The sequence below is a fragment of the Mytilus californianus genome, unplaced genomic scaffold, assembly GCF_021869535.1.
Source record: "Mytilus californianus isolate M0D057914Y unplaced genomic scaffold, xbMytCali1.0.p SCAF_2, whole genome shotgun sequence".
NCBI classification, from domain to species: domain Eukaryota; kingdom Metazoa; phylum Mollusca; class Bivalvia; order Mytilida; family Mytilidae; genus Mytilus; species Mytilus californianus.
In genome coordinates, this window is record NW_026262668.1 from 83863510 (window position 1) to 83883796 (window position 20287).

At 31.5% G+C, this 20287-nt stretch overlaps 1 protein-coding gene across 1 annotated transcript; it reads left to right on the forward strand.

Moving 5' to 3' along the window:
• The first annotated feature begins 3827 nt into the window (after positions 1 to 3827).
• On the forward strand, positions 3828 to 18785 carry LOC127730311 (solute carrier family 35 member B1-like). Its single transcript, XM_052238643.1, has 7 exons — positions 3828 to 3999; positions 11795 to 11898; positions 12503 to 12630; positions 13952 to 14140; positions 15033 to 15159; positions 16292 to 16398; positions 17651 to 18785. Exons 1-7 carry the CDS (start codon positions 3836 to 3838, stop codon positions 17861 to 17863), a joined length of 1032 nt encoding a protein of 343 aa, XP_052094603.1. The 5' UTR covers positions 3828 to 3835; the 3' UTR covers positions 17864 to 18785.
• The last annotated feature ends 1502 nt before the right edge of the window (positions 18786 to 20287 follow it).

The window sequence follows — 20287 nt, forward strand, 5'->3', positions numbered from 1 at the left end:
TTTGTTGAACATTGTTGCTTATTACAATAATATTGCTTTCGTTAAAACACTTTAATCGGAGAAAATTGTCACTGAAGGGCAATAGCTCGACAAAGGAGTAGACAAACTGATTTTGATCATGTTGACATATCTGAAGATCTCGTATATAGCTGATTGACTTTAATGTTTAAAGTGTGAATTCTCTCTGTGTTTTATAGGTTTTCAACATCTTGTGTTTGCTGATTGTTTGACTGAAGATTCATACCAGATTTGACTTTCTTGTAGATCTTGTCTGGCTAATCATTTTTGTTGTATAAAGTTGTTTTCTCGATTTATTGCAGTTTAAAGAACTTATATATGCTAAATTACTTTCTATCCGAGGCCCCAAGGATGCTATATGATTCACCTGGTATGTTTGCGTAAAATTGATACAATAAAATTAGAGAGAATAACATCTCATACAAAAACGCAAAATCATTTTTTGATTGAACAGTGTCCTTTATTCTATATTATAGTGTTTATGTCCCTTCGGATGTTTTTTTTTATCTGCATATCATAAGAATGGTTTTGGTTCCAGAGAACCAGACTTGTGCACAAGTTTACAGACGAAGATGGCGATAAATTAAGCCAAGAACTATCGTTTTAATTTCAGTCTTCCATTTTTACCTGTACCAGTCATAATGTGTATCAAGTGTCAACAGAATATGGGCTATGCATTATTACTGTTAAATTTAATAACATTTGATTATGCCGTTTCAAAGGGGAATTTTGTCACAAGGGATCAAAACATTGATGATTGCCATTTTCCAACTATATGAGAATAGCTACTTAAATCTTTGGTAACGATATTGATACCTCACCTTTCAATAAAAATCTATATAACAGTTCATATTAGTCTGAACCCAAATATGTATGGTTGCTATAGGTACTTTTATATCAAATAAGGGCCGTTGCTTAGAACTTTTGACATGACCTTGACTTCTTGCATTTAACCTTGTTATCAAATAAAAGCAATAATCGTTCTGAACATTTTTTCTATTCAAGGTATGGGTATTTTTGTAACCATTTCTGACAAAATCTAATAAAAAAATCTCAACGTCAAACTTGACAAAGGTCAAGGTCATCAATAACCTTTTACCCTTATATCAAATTTAAGGTCATTGAATGCGCAACATTTTTCAATTGATTTTCATCCTTTATCTGTCATAGTTTATGATATATTTAAATAACAAGGTCAAAATTATTTTACAAAATAACAAAAATTTCACTTTTATGTTCCCTTAGCAACCACCATAGCAACCTGAATCCCAAGCCTTTAATTATAAATTATTGCTAGGCAACAGTGTTAATTTACATTAATAACTTTAATGTAAATGGGTGTGGATGCTAAAGTGTGTAATTAGTTCATGCAAAATGCCTATAATTTGTCTTCTTGAAAACAATGAAAACTCCCTTATTTAAATCAGTGTTGCCACCTTCTCCCTTTTCATCAGAATCATTTTTCATCTTTTATCTAACAAATTAAATGTTACATTTCAATGAACAAATGTTACAATATTCATCAAAATTGAAATGAGTACATGATAATTGCCTGAAAATGGTAATTTTTCTACCTAAAAAAATGAAATTTTGAGCCAAAATCCAAGGGGGACCCGTAACCATTGCAACGACGACATAAGCAGTTTTTTGTCAATCTATTTCTATTATGTTTATCGATAGCTAACAACAAACAAAATTTCAAAAAAATCCGAGACCATGCGTGTTGCAACTGGATGGGTGGTTAGTACTTGTTAGTTACAGAGAATTGCTATTAAATACTCAATTTAAAATGTCTTCTTGTATTATTTGTATTTGTAAAATATCATCATGAGACAGGCACTTGTCTTTGAATTTTTTTTCTTATATAGATATAAGAAGATGTGGTATGAGTGCCAGTGAGACAAATCTCCATCCAAGTCACAATTTGTAAAAGTAAACCATTATAGGTCAAAGTACGGCCTTCAACACGGAGCCTTGGCTCTCACCGAACAGCAAGCTATAAAGGGTGGCAAAAATGACTAGTGTAAAACCATTCAAACAGGAAAACCAACGGTCTAATCTATATAAAAAACGAGAAACGAGAAACACTTATGAACCACATCAACAAACGACAACCACTGAACAACAGGTTCCTGACTTAGGACAGGTGCAAACAAATGCAGCGGTTTAAAAACGTTTTAACAGGCGCCAACCTTCACCCTAACCTGAAACAATAGTGTAACATCACAGCATAGAAAGAAGCACTATAAAATATCAATTGAAATGGCTTAACTCAATCAAAAGACATATCAACAAAAACAAGTAAACATACACTGAACGAATAAAAATGATCTATACATGGAGTACGGAAATATTTTTTACCAAATTTAATTCATATCAAACACTTATCAAATGTGGTATACTAGTATATTAAAAATAGTGAGACGAGATATAACACTAAATAAGTAACCATTAAATAACAAAAATGCATTACAAATTGTATCAACAGGTCAGATTAACACGAAAGTACGATTTGAGAGTATTCGCAATTAATGAATGCTAGTTAAAAGCCAAAATCAATTAATAATAAAAAATCATGCATCAGAGACTGAAATCAACTAAAACACATCCCAGGGATTTAGTGTGTTAACGTCATGGACACTCAAAGAAGACATGACGTGTGCAATGCCAAATGATAAAAGTATCGACAGGCAGTAGGATAGTTAGGAGTTAACCTTTTAATAAATATGTATAATGTTATATATAGAAGTAATCTCTATATAGAAAATGAACGTGGGTGTGTATTTATACATCCCAAAAACCGTTTGAATACGTTATTTATGTTTTAATTTGCTGATGACAAAATCGATATTTGTGCCAATGTAAACTATATTCAAAGATCTAATTACAACATTAGTAAGATACCTTTACTAATAAATTAAGTGTGTTTAAAGGTTCGATGAGTTTGCATGGATCACATAGTGATTTCCGCGCTTTTAGTACAATATTACCGTAGAATTTAGGATGTGAAATACCGTATTTAATAAGTTTTCTACAGATACAGCCAAATTTACTAATCAAATCTTTGTATCTATGAAAGAACTTAGTAAAAGATTTAAGTAATTTATGTAACGAAACTTGATCCCTGACTTTATAATTTACCAGTGATGCATTGATTACGTTCGTTAAAATCTTTGACATCACTACACACACGGGCTTAACGAACGAGTTGGGATATATAAACACCGTATGATGGAGCCGAAGGAACATCGCCGTCTAAAAAAGGAAAATTAACAATAGGGAATGAAAAATCGTCTCTTTTGTCGTAAATTTTAGTATGGAGTTTCCCTTTAGAAATTGAAATGTCTAAATCTAGAAAAGGACAACTACTGCTGTTTATGTTATATTTATTTAAAGTAAGTTCCTTTGGGTAAAGTTCGGTAGTATATTTAGAGAACTCTGGATTATTTAACGAAAAAATATCATCAATATATATACATTAATATTACCAGAGACCAAGGATTTGTATAGTCTTACTATACAAATCCTTGCAGAGACATATAATATAAGTGCCTACAGGTGCATTATGATATAAAATCAATATCAAACCATTTATTGGTGTTACACTTCAAATGAAGGATTGTCATCAAAACAGAACCAAGGATTTCATTGCTAAGACCATAGAAACAATGGCTATTACATCTATATACCAATGACATACAAAATTCATTTACACAAAGACGTACAAACATTTAAATATGCACACAAAAGGGGCAACCAATCAAAATATGCTGTTTGACCCGGAAGTACTTCTCCACATGACACGTCGTACCAAAATATGAACCAGAGTATTGTACCGATAGATAATGAGGACCATAAGATAACCGAAAATAAACAGGAAGAACACGTGGAACCCATGGCATCCAACAGAAACAAATTAATATTTTGTGCCCTTGGAACATTTGTCTGTTACTTTTACTACGGCATTTTGCAGGAATCAATGTAAGAAACTAGATTTACACGTAGGACACTGAACATGTCAAACTTGACATGTATTGTCATCATGTAATTATTCATGACTACAGTACAGGTACAAGGCGACATTTTTTAGTATATGTATATATACTGCATACACCAACCATAGTGTATTCAGTATATATATATATATTTGTACACTTATTAAAAAATCTCATCTTGTACCTGTGTTCATGACATATTTTCATTAATTTTATGCCATCACTATTTTTTATAGTCTGAGATTACTCTGACTACAACGTCTGTTGTTTCGCTGAATCCAACGGACGTCAGAGTAATCTGGACTATATTTTTTAAAGATTAGTAATTGGCACGATATTTGCTATGCTTCAACTTAAATTTATTTTCAAGGGTTTTATCCTATCCAGGTTACAAAAAACAATATTTTTCTCCATTAAAGACAGCCTGTTTACTATACGAGATCTGCTGGCATTGATATTAGAAAATATGCTGTTTTAGTGTTTATGAATAAGAGTAAAAATAAGTAAAAACTATGTATAAAGATTGTCAATGATGTTTTGTTTCTTGAAACATATGGAGACTGATCTGAAATTATAATCCTGCACAAGTTTATATGTTAAGTTTTAATTATGGTTAAAAGACTTAAGAAGATAGGCAACATAAACATTTTTTAAAAATTTAGAGCCATTTAAGAGGGGTATCGGGTCTGTCGGTGCCCAAAACTCATTCCAACCCTTCGCGTTTGCCCCCTGGGTCCGTTCGCACCTTTTTTTGTCGAGGCTGCGACTTTTGTCGCAAAAGCGAGACATAGCAATCCTACATTCCGGCGGCGGCGGCTGCGGCGTCCACATATATTCACTCTGTGGTTAACGTTTTCAAATTTTAATAACTTTCTTAAACTATCCTAGATTTGTACCAAACTTGGACAGAAGCTTGTTTATAATCATAAGATAGTATCCAGAAGAAAATTTTGTAAAAAAAAAATCCTGTTTATCTGTATTTTACTCATATATGGACTTAGTTTTTCTGCCTGTTAACATAACATTCACTCTGTGGTTAAAGTTTTTCAAATTTTAATAACTTTCTTAAACTATCCTGGATTTGTACCACACTTGAACAGAAGCTTGTTTGTGATCATTAGATAGTATTCAAAAGTAAATTTTGTTAAAAAAAATCCTGTTTATCCATATTTTACTTATAAATGGACTTAGTTTTTCTGCCAGTTAACATTACATTCACTCTGTGGTTAAAGTTTTTCAAATTTTAATAACTTTCTTAAACTATCCTGGATTTGTACCAAACTTGGACAGAAGCTTGTTTATGATCAAAAGCTAGTATCTAGAAGGAAATTTGTAAAAATTTATTTCCTGTTTTTCCGTATATTACTTATAAATGAACTTAGTTTTATTCCAGTTAACATTATGTACAGTCTGCAGTTAAAGTTTTTAAAACATTTATTAGATTCATAAACCTTCTTTGAATTTTATTAAACTTGAACAGAACTTCTTACAATCAAAAGATAGTATCTAGAGGAAAATTTTTAATAATTTTTTCACCATTTTTGTTGAGCCTGCTACTTACAGCAAAAGTAAGCGAGACACTGGGTTCCGCAGGACCCTTACACATTTTTTTATTCAAAAACCTGATGAATTATAAGATGTTTTATAGATGTTTAAATCAAAATATTTTTATTTTCATAAATAAAAATTCAGGAATTTTTAAATGAAATATTGTTTTAAATTGATTTGATGATTAATTATTATATGTTAATTATGTATGATTACTGTTAATTATATGGTGTTTACACAGCTAAATTTAGTGTTATCTGCTGATATAGTGATTGTTTTAACTAGCTTTGATGTAAATTCTGCATGTAGTTAGCATGTATTTAGCTTGGTATGAGCATGGAAGTAATATACTTCCATGGTATGAGTAAAAACAATGAAGATGCAAAATTAATGTTATAGTTGTTGAGTTTAATAGCGGTTTGGTATCTTAACATTAAAAAAATATTCAACACAAAAAAACCTATTTAGAAAGTCACTTAAACCAAAACACAATTATAAAATTATTTCAACACAAAAATCGTTTTTTAAAAGTCACTTCATTTTTATACGACCGCAAAAATTGAAAATTTTTTGGTCGTATATTGGTATGACGTTGGCGTCGTCGTCGTCGTCGTCGTCTGGCGTCGTCCGAAGACACATTGGTTTTCGCACTCTAACTTTAGTTTAAGTGAATGGATCTCCATGAAATTTTTCCATAAGGTTCAATACCATGAAAGGAAGGTTGGGATTGATTTTGGGGGTTATGGTACCAACAGTTAAGGAATTAGGGGCCAAAAAGGGGCCAACAATAAGCCTTTTTGTAACTTCCAGACAATAACTTGTGTGTAAGTGTATGGATCTCTCTGACATTGTACCACAAGGTTCCATATCACAAAGGGAAGGCTGTAATTGATTTTGGGGGTAATTGCCTCAAAATGTTAGGAATTAGGGGCCAAAAAAGGGGCAAAAAACAAGCATTTTTCTAGTTTCATGACAATAACTTGTGTGTAAGTGTTTGGATATTTCTGAAATTGTACTACAAGGTTCCATATCACAAAGGGAAAGCTGGAATTGAGTTTGGGGGTAATTGCCCGAAACGTTTAGGAATTGGGGGCCAAAAAGGGGCCAAAATTAAGCATTTTTCTAGTTTCCAGACAATAACTTGTGTTCAAGTGTATGGATCTCTCTGAAATTGTACTGCAAGGTACCATACCACAAAGGGAAGGCTGAGATTGAGTTTGGGGGTGATGAATCATAAGGGAATTTAAAAAAATTTTGGGTTTTTTCTTTTTTTTTTCTTTTTTTCCTTTTTTTTTCTTTTAAAATTTTCCATTTTAAGTTGGTTATTTCTGATTTATATTTAAAAGCAAATAATAATGATATGGTAGGAGATACACACCAAACAGGATGTGTAAATTATTATATAATAAGTATTGTGCAATAGCAAGAAATTTTCAATTGCACAGTATTGCACAATAGCAAGAAATCTTCAATTGCACAGTATTGCGCAATAGCAAGAAATCTTCAATTGCACAGTATTGCGCAATAGCAAGAAATATCCAATAGCACAATATTGCGCAATAGCAAGAAATTGTCAATTGTACAGTATTGCGCAATAGCAAGAAATAATCAATTGCACAGTATTGTGCAAAAGAAGATACTTGGTATAAATTGCTTATTTCTTGATCAATTTCAATGGGGTTTTATTCTTGAATTCTTGGGGTTCTTTAATATGCTGAATCTAACCGTGTATTAAGTTTTTGGATTTTGGGCCCCGTTTTTAAATTGGTCCACATTGAGGTCCAAAGGGTCCAAAATTTAACTTTGTTTGATTTCATAAAAAATTGAATTATTGGGGTTCTTTGATATGCCGAATCTAACCGTGTATTTAGATTCTTAATTTTTGGTTCTGTTTTCAAATTGGTCTACATAAAGGTCCAAAGGGTCCAAAATTAAACTTAGTTTGATTTCAACAAAAATTGAATATATGGGGTTCTTTGATATGCTGAATCTAACCATGTATTTAGATTTTTGATTATGGGCCCAGTTTTCAAGTTGGTCCAAATCGGGGTCCAAAATTAAACTTTGTTTGATTTCAACAAAAATTGAATATATGGGGTTCTTTGATATGCTGAATCTAACCATGTATTTAGATTTTTGATTATGGGCCCAGTTTTCAAGTTGGTCCAAATCGGGGTCCAAAATTAAACTTTGTTTGATTTCAACAAAAATTGAATATATGGGGTTCTTTGATATGCTGAATCTAACCATGTATTTAGATTTTTGATTGTTGGGCCTCTTTATCAACTTTGTCCACATTGAGATCAAAAGGGTTCAAAATTAAACTTTGTTTGATTTCATCAAAAATTGAATATATGGGGTTCTTTGATATGCTGAATCTAACCATGTATTTAGATTTTTGATTATGGGCCCAGTTTTCAAGTTGGTCCAAATCGGGGTCCAAAATTAAACTTTGTTTGATTTCAACAAAAATTGAATATATGGGGTTCTTTGATATGCTGAATCTAACCATGTATTTAGATTTTTGATTATGGGCCCAGTTTTCAAGTTGGTCCAAATCGGGGTCCAAAATTAAACTTTGTTTGATTTCAACAAAAATTGATTATATGGGGTTCTGTAATATGCTGAATCTAACCGTGTATTAAGTTTTTGGATTTTGGGCCCCGTTTTTAAATTGGTCCACATTGAAGTCCAAAGGGTTCAAAATTTAACTTTGTTTGATTTCATCAAAAATTGAATTATTGGGGTTCTTTGATATGCTGAATCTAACCGTGTATTTAGATTCTTAATTTTTGGTTCCGTTTTCAAATTGGTCTACATAAAGGTCCAAAGGGTCCAAAATTAAACTTAGTTTGATTTTGACAAAAATTGAATTTTTAGGGTTCTTTGATATGCTGAATCTAAACATGTATTTAGATTTTTGATTATGGGCCCAGTTTTCAAGTTGTTCCAAATCGGGGTCCAAAATTAAACTTTGTTTGATTTCAACAAAAATTGAATATATGGGGTTCTTTGATATGCTGAATCTAACCATGTATTTAGATTTTTGATTTTTGGGCCCTGTTATCATTTTTGTCCACATTGAGATCAAAAGGGTCCAAAATTAAACTTTGTTTGATTTCATCAAAAATTGAATTCTTGGGGTTCTTTGATATGCTGAATCTAACCATGTATTTAGATTTTGGATATTGGACCATAATAGGTGAATGTCCAATTTAAAATTTTAAAGTTCTTAGACCACATTCATTCTGTGTCAGAAACCTATGCTGTGTCAAATATTTAATCACAATCCAAATTCAGAGCTGTATCAAGCTTGAATGTTGTGTCCATACTTGCCCCAACTGTTCAGGGTTCGACCTCTGCGGTCGTATCAAGCTGCGCCCTGCGGAGCATTTTATTAAACAATGAACAAAAAAAATATTTATAGCAATACTTTAACCAAAAAACAATTGACACTATATTTAACACAAAATCAATAAAAGGGGTGCGAATGTGTAGGGTGTGAACGTGAAAGGGAGCGAATGTGTTTTTGGGCGAACGGACCCGGATTCTTTAAGAGGTTAACATTTAACAGAAGACATATATCTACAATATGTATGTATGTTCTGTATCTTCCTCCTTTAGTAGGAGCACCACCATGGGTTATGGTGTAAAGGAGGACATTTAACACACTGTATCGGTACAGATTTAATGTGAGCATTTGCCTACCCAGTTTCCCAGCCTGGCCGTGACGGGTCTTACTACCAGAAAGTCATATGTACATTTCAAGATTTTTTTCTCCTCAATTTAGAAGTTTGGAGAAGGTCCTCATGTCAAATAGGTATTATATCCAAAATCCGGTATCAATTTACATAGTCTGATAATGGCTGAATAATAAAGACCCTCCTAGTGGACTTGCCTGAGGGCCTGCACTCTTAATACTATGAAAATGAGTCAATAACTCAAGATTTTGATTAGTGTTCTCTTGATGAAAGATGTTTATCTTAAACTTCTGTCAAATATGGTGGTGTATTATTTCCTTAAAATTTATTCAGAGTACTTATTTCACAATACCTTATGATGACATTAAAAAACCATAAGGCAGTGAAACATTGTTTGGTCAAATAAAAGTTGAATATTTAATGATATAGTACCTGAAATTAATATATGAAGAGTTTCTTTTTTGGCCCATTTAATTCTAAATTCAGAAAGAAGTACACATTTTTAGCTCACCTGGCCCAAAGGGCCAAGTGAGCTTTTCTCATCACTTGGCGTCCGTCGTCGTCGTCCGTCGTCGTTAACTTTTACAAAAATCTTCTCCTCTGAAACTACTTGGCCAAATTTAACCAAACTTGGCCACAATCATAATTGGGGTATCTTGTTTAAAAAATGTGTCCGGTTACCCGGCCAACCAACCAAGATGGCCGCCATGGCTAAAAATAGAACATAGGGGTAAAATGTAGATTTTGGCTTATATCTCTGAAACCAAAGCATTTAGAGCAAATCTGATATGGGGTAAAATTGTTTATCAGGTCAAGATCTATCTGCCTTGAAATTTTCAGATAAATCGGACAACCCGTTGTTGGGTTGCTGTCCTTAAATTGGTAATTTTAAGGAAATTTTGCCGTTTTTGGTTATTATCTTGAGACTTGAATATTATTATAGATAGAGATAAACTGTAAACAGCAATAATGTTCAGCAAAGTAAGATCTACAAATAAGTCAACTTGACCAAAATGGTCAGTTGACCCCTTAAGGAGTTATTGCCCTTTATAGTCAATTTTTAACCATTTTTCGTAAATTTTTATAATCTTTTACAAAAATCTTCTCCTCTGAAACTACGAAGACAAATTTAACCAAACTTGTCCACAATCATTATTAGGGTATCTAGTTTAAAAATTGTGTCCGATGACCCTGCCCGCGAACTAAGATGGCTGACATGGCAAAAAAATAGTACATAGGGTAAAATGCAGTTTTTGGCTCATATCTCTGAAACCAAAGCATTTAGAGCAAATCTGACGGGATAAAATTGTTCATTAGGTCAAGATCTATCTGCCCTGAAATTTTCAGACCAATCAGGCAACACATTGTTTGGTTGCTGCCCCTGAATTGGTCATTTTAAGAAAATTTTGCAGCTTTTGGTTATTATCTTGAATATTATTATAGATAGAGATAAACTGTAAACGGCAATAATGTACAGCAAAGTAAGATCTACAAATAAGTCAACATGATCAAAATTGTCAATTGTCCCCTTAAGGAGTTATTGCCCTTTATAGTCAATTTTTTACAATTTTCATAAATTTTGTAAATTTTTGTAAATTTTTACATAATATTTTCCACTGTAACTACTGGGCCAAGTTCATTATAGATAGAGATAATAGTAAGGAGCAAGAATGTTCAGTAAAGTAAGATCTACAAACACATCACCATCACCGAAACACAATTTTGTCATGAATCCATCTGTGTCCTTTGTTTGATATGCACATAGACCAAGGTGAGCGACACAGGCTCTTTAGAGCCTCTAGTTATTTTTAATTAATAAGATTTTTCAGATGTTCAATAGGCATTAGTCATCATTTGCAAAAAAACTTTCTTAAAAGAATTATAAAGCGGTTTCGAATAGTCCATCTTCTTTATTTTTTCTCTGACTTATCAGTCAACACTAAACTTTTTACCTTGAACTTGAGGGATACAATTTTGACAAATACAAACATTTGGTATCTATTGGCAATAAACTAATCAATAAAAGGTTTTAATTATATGGTTTTATAAAATTGTTTGGTCGAATAGCGTCATTTGTTACAAAAGTGAGTTGTATTTACATTTTTTATAAATATTATTGTTAAGAAGTGGATACTTCACACAATTGTTTTTTGTGCTCCTGTTTTTAACTCAGCTGGTAATTGATTTTTTGTCCAAATCGTATCGCTTGACAAGTTCAAGGTAAAAAGCGAATGTTGACTGATAAGGGAAAAAGTCTGAGAACCAGAAAAAATAAACAAGATGGATGACCTCAAACCGTTTTATAATTCTTTCGCCATTTTTTTTTGCAAATGATGACGACGGCCAGCAGAAACTCTGGTCTCTAAATATTTAAATGCTCATAAAAAGCTTTTTTAAAAGTAGTATTTTATTAAATATCAATATGACATCTTTGTGCCATGTTACATGTATCTATTCAGGCTTCTGGGAAGCCTTTAATTTTTTTAAAGATGGTCAATAACTAGTAATTAACTACATTTTATTTCATTTTAGCACTAAAGGAAAATATGGTGAAGGGGAAAAGAAAGAAAAGTTTACATACACCTTGGCTTTGGTTTTTGTACAGTGTGTAATAAATGCCCTTGCGGCAAAGATCAGTAAGTAGATTTTATGCAGGTTTTAGGTAATTTGTTTCATACATTTTATTTTGAAATAAGAAACGATGTTACTATTCTTAGGTTCAGTGCCCGGTGGCCTAGTGGTTTAAGTAGTTCATCTACTGCACCACAAGCCTATCAACAATGAGGTTGCGAGTTCGAACCCAGAACGTTGAAGGTGAGTTCGACTCCAATCATTATTGACTAGGATTGTCAGTTTTCCTGCTGAAGTGTGGTGGTTCTCTCCTGGGACTCAGGATTCCTCCACCAATAAAAACTGGACTTTCAGATATAGCTAGCAGTGCTGAAAGTGGGGTTAAAACACTAACAAAAATATAATTCTATTCTAAGGAATATTTATCATTACTGACCGCATGATCACTAATTAAAAAGACCAGGATGTTAGGTGAAAAAACATTGAGCATGATGAGTCAATGTATATTTTTGTGATTACAAGTACATGTATAGTAGGGAGTAGAAATGACATATTGTATATGAGTAACACTCAGTTAATAGCTTTAGACAAAACAGTATATTAATCTAAAGATTCTGTTATTAAACATTAAAATCTACACTGTTTAATTGCCTGTCTGTTATTTTATAGTATTATCAACATGGCATAAAGAAGAAGACCAAACACCAGTAAAAATGAATCTGTTTTGTTCCCTGTCCTACTTGGGAGCTATGTTGGCCAGTAATCAGGCTCTTCAACATGTCAGTTACCCAACACAGGTATGGTATTGTTACATGTGATTTTTAGCAGCTCAATGTTGCCATGTTACCAGGCTCTACAACATATCAGTTACCTAAAGAAAAAGGTTTTTATTCAGTTATGTTTTTCATCCTCCGATTTCATCACCGTTTCCCTATTAAAGTCAAATTTTTTTGATATCGCCCTCAGGGATGGAAATTATTTCAAGTGGTAGCCCACTGGCCAGCTAATGTTTTGGTGGTCTAGTGTAATATGACCATGCAAAAGTGTGGAAAAATTAGTAGCCGGCCTCTGCTAATTTCCATCTCTGACCCTGCATCTGTGTTTGTTTGATTGATTTTATGGTGATTTTTCTGGATTTGGGGATTCAAATTCTTGTTTTTTTTCTGACAATATCTATAAAAAGATATGATGAAAAAATAAAATATTGGAAAATTATTACTGATATGATTAAGTACAAAAAATGTCAATAACAAGTTTTATTTTCTGCTACAAAGACTATATATATTTGTATATAACAGTTATCTATAACAGCATACACAGTGCATGTTTAACTGATTCTTTTGCAAGGGGTCAGTTGTATTTAAATTAATAAAATGGCTCTATAAAAGACTGATAGTTGTTAAAATTAAAATTGACCAAGTGATTTTCATGTAAATATAAGTAAATGATACCCATGTCAAGGTTTTTCACTTATAAAACAACTTTGGTTTCATTATCTGACAAGTTTATTTTTAAAATGCATCTGTAATAATTACAATAGATTTTACCTGCATAAAAATTGATTGCATAAAAATTGATTAACATGTGCATGTTTATACTATAAATATATAACTTTTTAATGATTAAGAAGAAAGTTGTGTATACATAAGTTAGCCAACAACCCAACAACACAATTAAACAAAAGACATTTAGAGGTCAATACATAGTCTATTTAAAACACAGCTGCTTTTGCTGATTATGAGGTGATGTCATGTGACAAAGAACACATCTTTAAAAATACTTTTAATGTACATGTATCATCACTAACATATTGCTGGCAATGGTTGTTAGTTCCAGAATTTAAATGTTAGAATGAGAGAAAAAAAATGATTTTCATACTGAAGAATAATCTCAATATATCAGTCAATGACTGCATGATTTTTTTGTTGTTAATATTTTTAGAAAGCTGATACAACATGTATTAATTTAGAAGCATCAAAGTGCCTAAATATTCTTTTGTGGATGGGGATAAATTGGGATTTTATTTCTGATTGATTATTACAAAAAATTCATGTTTATATGGATATTGAAAATTCACATTGTGTTTTGTTTTTTAAAAGTTTCATTTAATCTTTTTAGGTACTTGGAAAATCAGCTAAACCTATACCAGTGTTAATTCTTGGTATTTTGCTTGCCAGGAAGAGGTATCCAGCATTGAAATTTCTATATGTACTTCTCATAGTTATTGGTGTAGCAATGTTTTTATATAAAGATCAGAATTCGTCTGGGAAGCCCTCAGTTTTATTTGGAATTGGAGAAATGCTTTTAGTAAGTTCAATTGAAGCAATAAAATCTATTGATTTAGGAAGATGGTTTCTTCATTACTGTTATATTGTGCTCACGGTTAAAGATGTTTCCTGCATTTATATGATCTGGAACAAAAGATGTGGGATAAACATTAATGAGTTACCAAACAACACAATGAAACTAGAAATGGCATTGAGAGGTCTATTAATTTGCTGTTTATGTTTTATCTTATTATAAACACAGTGGGATATATATGTGTGTAAACTATGTACAATAAATGATGAAATCATGGTACACATACTATATTCATTGTCTAAAAGTTGTGTTACAAATGACAGGTCACTTAAACAAAAGCGTAACAGATACTGGCTATTCATATGTAGGCTCTGGTTTATTGAAGGAAAGTACATGAGATTTAATTTAATTCAACAAAAGGTTTTGAACTTTCAATGATTAAGGTTCATGATTAAGGCACATAACTCACAATGAATTAAACTACATTTGAAAACATCATTAAAATCAGACATCTTAGTTTTAGATTCATCATATTTAGGTGTTGTGTGGTTCCTCTTCAAAATTTGCATTGTTTCTACCTTTAAAATCTTTTAAACTATACATGTAATGTCCTTTTACGCATGTAATTATTTACGGATTATTTAATGCAGATTAAATCAATACCAACTTTTTGAAAATCAGAGCAAATTTAGCAATTTTACATGGAGAATTGTAAAGGTGGTGCTTTGTTATACATTTTTCAATTTATAAATTTATAGCCCTGAAAATAGAGTAAATTATGTGATTTTTCTTAAGAAATGTATTTCAGCATACTCGAATATAACAGTACTAAAATGAAATAAAGTTATATAAATGTTATGATGATACATATTTAAGAGTATGCTTGATTTTGTTACAGCTTCTTTCTTTGACACTAGATGGAGTTACAGGGGCTTTACAAGAAAATATGAGGTCCAAACATAAAACAGGTCCATACACTATGATGTTCCAAATTAATTTGTGGTCAGTGGCATGGCTGTGTATAGGTGAGTATCTTTTTTTTAGTAAAGTTCAATAATTCTCTCTTCATATTGAAGTTTTGTGAAAAGCATACAGTAACACACAAGTCTGTCTGTCTGCTTGTCCTGAACACACTTATTGGTACCATAGAAGTCATGTCTTGCATCCAATCATCAAAACCAGCCAACTGTTAAATCATAGGAATCCATGTACTTTATAAAGTTTCAATGTCATATTTCTAAGGCCATTGTCACAACTTACTTTACTTCATTAAGTATTATATTGCATGCTTGGCAATTGGAAGTGTAACAATCCTATTCAATTTCATGGTCAGAGGTCTAAAGAGAGTGTTGCAATATAGCTGAGGAGATTAATAGTTTGTTTCAAATTGCTCAAATCTTGTGTACTATTTTCTCATCGAAAAGTGTTCAGGAAAGTTTGGACACATTTACATTAAAAAATCAACACTTATAAAACATTAAAGATCATAACCTGACTTTTGAGATTAAACTTGTAGGTCCTCCCATTATATTTTACCTTTTACGTGTAATCATACACTAAGTTTGTGCCATGGTTTCCCATGTGGAAAGGTCAAATGTCATTTATTTTCAAGATGAAAGGTTAAAGGTCATACTCATTTTATCTTATGCTTATCTGTATGTTAATTATGTATGATAATATCTTTGTTAATATACACTGTACGGTAAAGTGGATAATTTCGGTGGGGTTTATTTTCACTTATTTCATGATTATGATAATATTGCAAAAATAATCCTCTCACATAATGAAGATCAGACAAGAAAAACATGAAAATCAAACTCAACGAACAAGTTAGTTCCAAGAAATTAGGAAATTTTAAAGTATATAATGCATATAACCCATTCTACTGTAAGTAATTTGATTGCTGTCTCCTGTGCCCTTCATCTATTACTATACATATGTATAATAATTGGATTTTCAGTAATATTGTCCAAAAGATTAAAGTACATGAGTTGATAGTGTATTATGGATAAAAGGTTATCATTGAGATACATTAAATAATAAAATTATTGATCATGATATACATGTAGATACCTATCTTTGGAATGGAAACTGATATTGCACTATTGCTCTCTTTTTATAATAATTTTATTCCAATTATTTCATTTTGGTTTTCAGGTTTGATATTTACAGGAGAAGGATTGTCATTTCTAGGTTTTGTTGAAAGGCATCCTGGAGTAATTGTAAAAATGTTAACTTTTAGTTGTGCCAGTGCTTTAGGCCAGGTAAGTTTAAAAATTTGTAAAGGTTCCACGGAACCCAGTGTCTCTCCTACTTTTGCTGTTAATCACAGGCTCAACAAAAATGAGGAAAAAAATTTATAAAAATATTCCTCTCTATACTATCTTTTGATTGTAAGTAGCTTCTGTCCAAGTTTGGTAAAAATCCAGGAAAGTTTATGAATCTAATAAATGTTTTAAAAACTTAAACTGTAGACTGTATGTAATGTTAACTGGAAGAAAAACTAAGTCCATTTATAAGTAAAATACGGAAAAAATAGAACAAAATTTTAACAAAATTTCCTTCTAGATACTAGCTTTTAATCATAAACAAGCTTCTGTCCAAGTTTGGTACAAATCCAGGATAGTTTAAGAAAGTTGTTAAAATTTTAAAAACTTTAACCACAGAGTGAATGTAATGTTAACTGGCAGAAAAACTAAGTCCGTTTATAAGTAAAATACAGAAAAAATGGATTTTTATTTTACAAAATTTACTTCTGGATACTATCTTATGATCATAAACAAGCTTCTGTCCAAGTTTGGTACAAATCCAGGATAGTTTAAGAAAGTTATTAAAATTTCAAAAACTTTAACCACAGAGTGAATATTTGTGGACGCCGACGACGCCGACGGAATGTAGGATCGCTATGTCTCGCTTTTTCGACAAAAGTCGAAGGCTCGACAAAAATGATTGAGATGGTGTATTTCTATATCATATTTCCATTGTGCTAAATAATATTTGTGGGGTAGATTCATGCATTCTTTGAATTGTACCCCCATCTATACTTGGAGTATATCCTTGATAACCATCGTCTATTTGTCAGCCAATACTGTTGATCAATATGCATATGCAACTCCTTGATTTGTCACATGACATCATTCAGCTGCCATGACAAATAAGGATGATTTGTATCATCTTTTGTCTTCCATGTCATCTGTAACGTTTATAAATCTGCAACTACTTGAGAAATTGACATAATTCAACCAAACTTGCAGAGTTGTGCACCTGCAAATTTTTATTTATGATGAGTGTTGTTTGGAGTTTCCCATTCTGAAACATGGACTTTGGCATTTCTGCTTTGCTAGCGACACACATCATCCTTGAAAAGACTCACAAATTTTTCACACAAACAGAGATTTCTTTATATTTGATATAAAAAAAATTCCACAGGTAATTTAAAGATAAATTAGTCCTTTTACCTCACTTACCTACAGATGCTGGTATATTTTAAAAATATTTCTGGCTTTTTTTTTTCAGATGTTCATATTCATGACAGTGACATCATTTGGACCATTAACATGTTCTATCATAACTACAACACGCAAATTCTTTACAATTCTTGCATCAGTTATTTTTTTCCAAAATCCAATGAACAATAGACAGTGGGTTGGAACTGCTATGGTGTTTACAGGACTTGGTTTAGACAGTGCATATGGAAAGGAAAAGAAAGAAAAGAAAGATAAAAGATAATGATTGTTAATGTGTAGATTTTTATTTGTATGTTATGCTTGTTGATGGTTAGAATTGCTGTTTAATGTTTGCTTGTATATTTTATTCATTTGATGGGATACTGCAGTTTTTATAGGATAAAACAGAAATCAACATTTTGTAAGTCCACCTGGTATTATTTTTTATATATTTAACAATTGTGATGTATGTAGAATATATGAAGTAAAAAGTGAAAAAAAATATTTCAAATGCAGTAGATTATGAGGATTTTCAGACAGATTTCACAGGTTTCTTTTAAGAGTGACATTACAGTATAATTGCGGGTAAATTAATGATTTAAATGCTCAACTTTATACACAAATGATGGCTGCATTGGTAGGAACATATGATGAAATGTGAGAATTTATATTTTCCTGATAGAAAAAAAAACATTTGTGCATCCACTTTGAATCTTAACAGTTCCTATAAAATGATAGATGATTATCATCTTCTGTGTTCTTGTTTAAAAAATATTCTAGACTCAAATTTTTTATATTGTTTAATTATCTCGAAACAGTCAGTTTTTTACCGCAAGATGGTTTGCACCAGTTAGTAAGAATATTTGGGACCAATATTGAAGAAATGGCATTAAATGAACAAAATCAAGCATACCAGACCAGTGGCGGATCCAGAAATTTTTATAAGGGGGTGCCCACTGACTGCCATTAGAGGGGCCCGCTTAGTCATGCTTCAGTGATTCCCTAAATAACCAAATTTTTCCCACAAAAGAGGGGGCCCAGGCACCCTGCCCCCTCCCCCCCACCCACCCACCCCATCCTAAATCCACCTCTGCAGACATCTTTACCATAACAGTTTGTAATAGGGATTGATACGATTTACAGATTAGAGAATATCAGGCAAAAAAAATAAGGAATAGAGAAAAATGGATCAACAAATAGAGAAAATGGCCTAAAAAATGAAAGAATACAGAAACGAAGACCCCATTCAGACCCTCATTCAATAAAGACATAAGACTCATTTCACAAAAAAATATTACAAGAAAAAGGACTTAAAGTGTAAAAGTAAAATTAAAGCTACACTTATGGTATACACATTTGTATAGTTTTGATGACTATGTTGACTTCTAGATGACATTTTTCTTCTTTGTGTTGTTGGGTTGCTGTTTCATTGATGTATACTACCATTTCTGTCATTTTGTCTAAAATATTTTGATTGGAGCAAATTATATAAAAGATATACATTGTACCAAAACAAGACAGCATGACTACATTAAAATTATTATTGATAAATTCATATTTTTTAATGTTTATTAAATATTTTAACTTGTCACAATTTTGCTAAAACAATCGATCAAGTATACTAACAACACCCAGTAAGTCATATATTTTATTACATATACAAATTTTTGCATTAACTATCATCATATTTGGTGAATTTTTTTTATACACAATTTAATACACTAACTTTTTTATGTTGTTTCTGTTGATAAGCAGACATCTTTATTGTTGAACTAACCTTTCCTAGAAGTGTTTTAGACTTTTCTTTCTCATACTCATTACAACACTAAAGTAAGCTGCTTCAGGAATACAGATCAAACTAGAAACATTTGAGTCCTAAATAAAATTATTAGAATTAAGGTAATCAATTAATTTTAACATATATATTGTGCAAAAGTCAGAATATAAATTTAGATTGTTATAATTATTTTTTGTGATTAATCTGAATTTAAGATTGTTACCAACGAGATTTAAAGTGTCTTATCAGGTAGAACAGCACACTGCAATATAAATTTGATTGTACATACCTACCATCAGATTAACAAAACTCCTCAAGGGTAATAACTCTTTATGTACTCTCCTTTTATCACCCAGGCAAATAATCAGCTGATTTAACATGTAAAAGTACATTTTCAATGATTACTTCATAGATGGTTAAATTAGAATACATATTCATATTTTGTACAGTTTGCAAAATTTTATTGGTGTCCATGGCTTTTTCTAACAATCAGTAGCTTGCTAACTTTTTAATGTCTTTGTTATTTTTTTATTTATTCAACTGTCTGTTAAAAGCCATGGGATAGTTGTTCCGTTAATATATTGAAACATTAAACACAAAATCGTCCTACATCCTCTGATGACCAATTGTATTAGTAAATGATTGTATGCATTTTTGTCAGTATAGTCTGTCAATGATTTAAAAAAAAACAACCATACATCACATAAAACATGAAAGGAAGATGTGTTGAAAAACTGATGATTTGTGTTATAAATTAAACACTTGTCATTGATGCCTTACATTTCAAAGTTGCTTCTACTAAAATTTTCATTTCAAAGCACATGATTTAAAAAAAATCTTATTAAAGAATATCAACAGAGGAGGTAGACTGACATGGATATACTTTCATTTTGTTGATAAAAAACTGTTTTGACCAATATGAAAAGGATA

What these genes read in the sequence shown, in the direction of transcription:
- LOC127730311 (XM_052238643.1), top strand. Translation starts at nt 3,836, where the DNA reads ATGAACCAGAGTATTGTACCGATAGATAATGAGGACCATAAGATAACC. An exon ending in GGCATTTTGCAGGAATCAAT is followed by an intron (nt 4,000 to 11,794) that starts GTAAGAAACTAG and finishes ATTTCATTTTAG; the next exon opens with CACTAAAGGAAAATATGGTG. An exon ending in ATGTCAGTTACCCAACACAG is followed by an intron (nt 12,631 to 13,951) that starts GTATGGTATTGT and finishes TAATCTTTTTAG; the next exon opens with GTACTTGGAAAATCAGCTAA.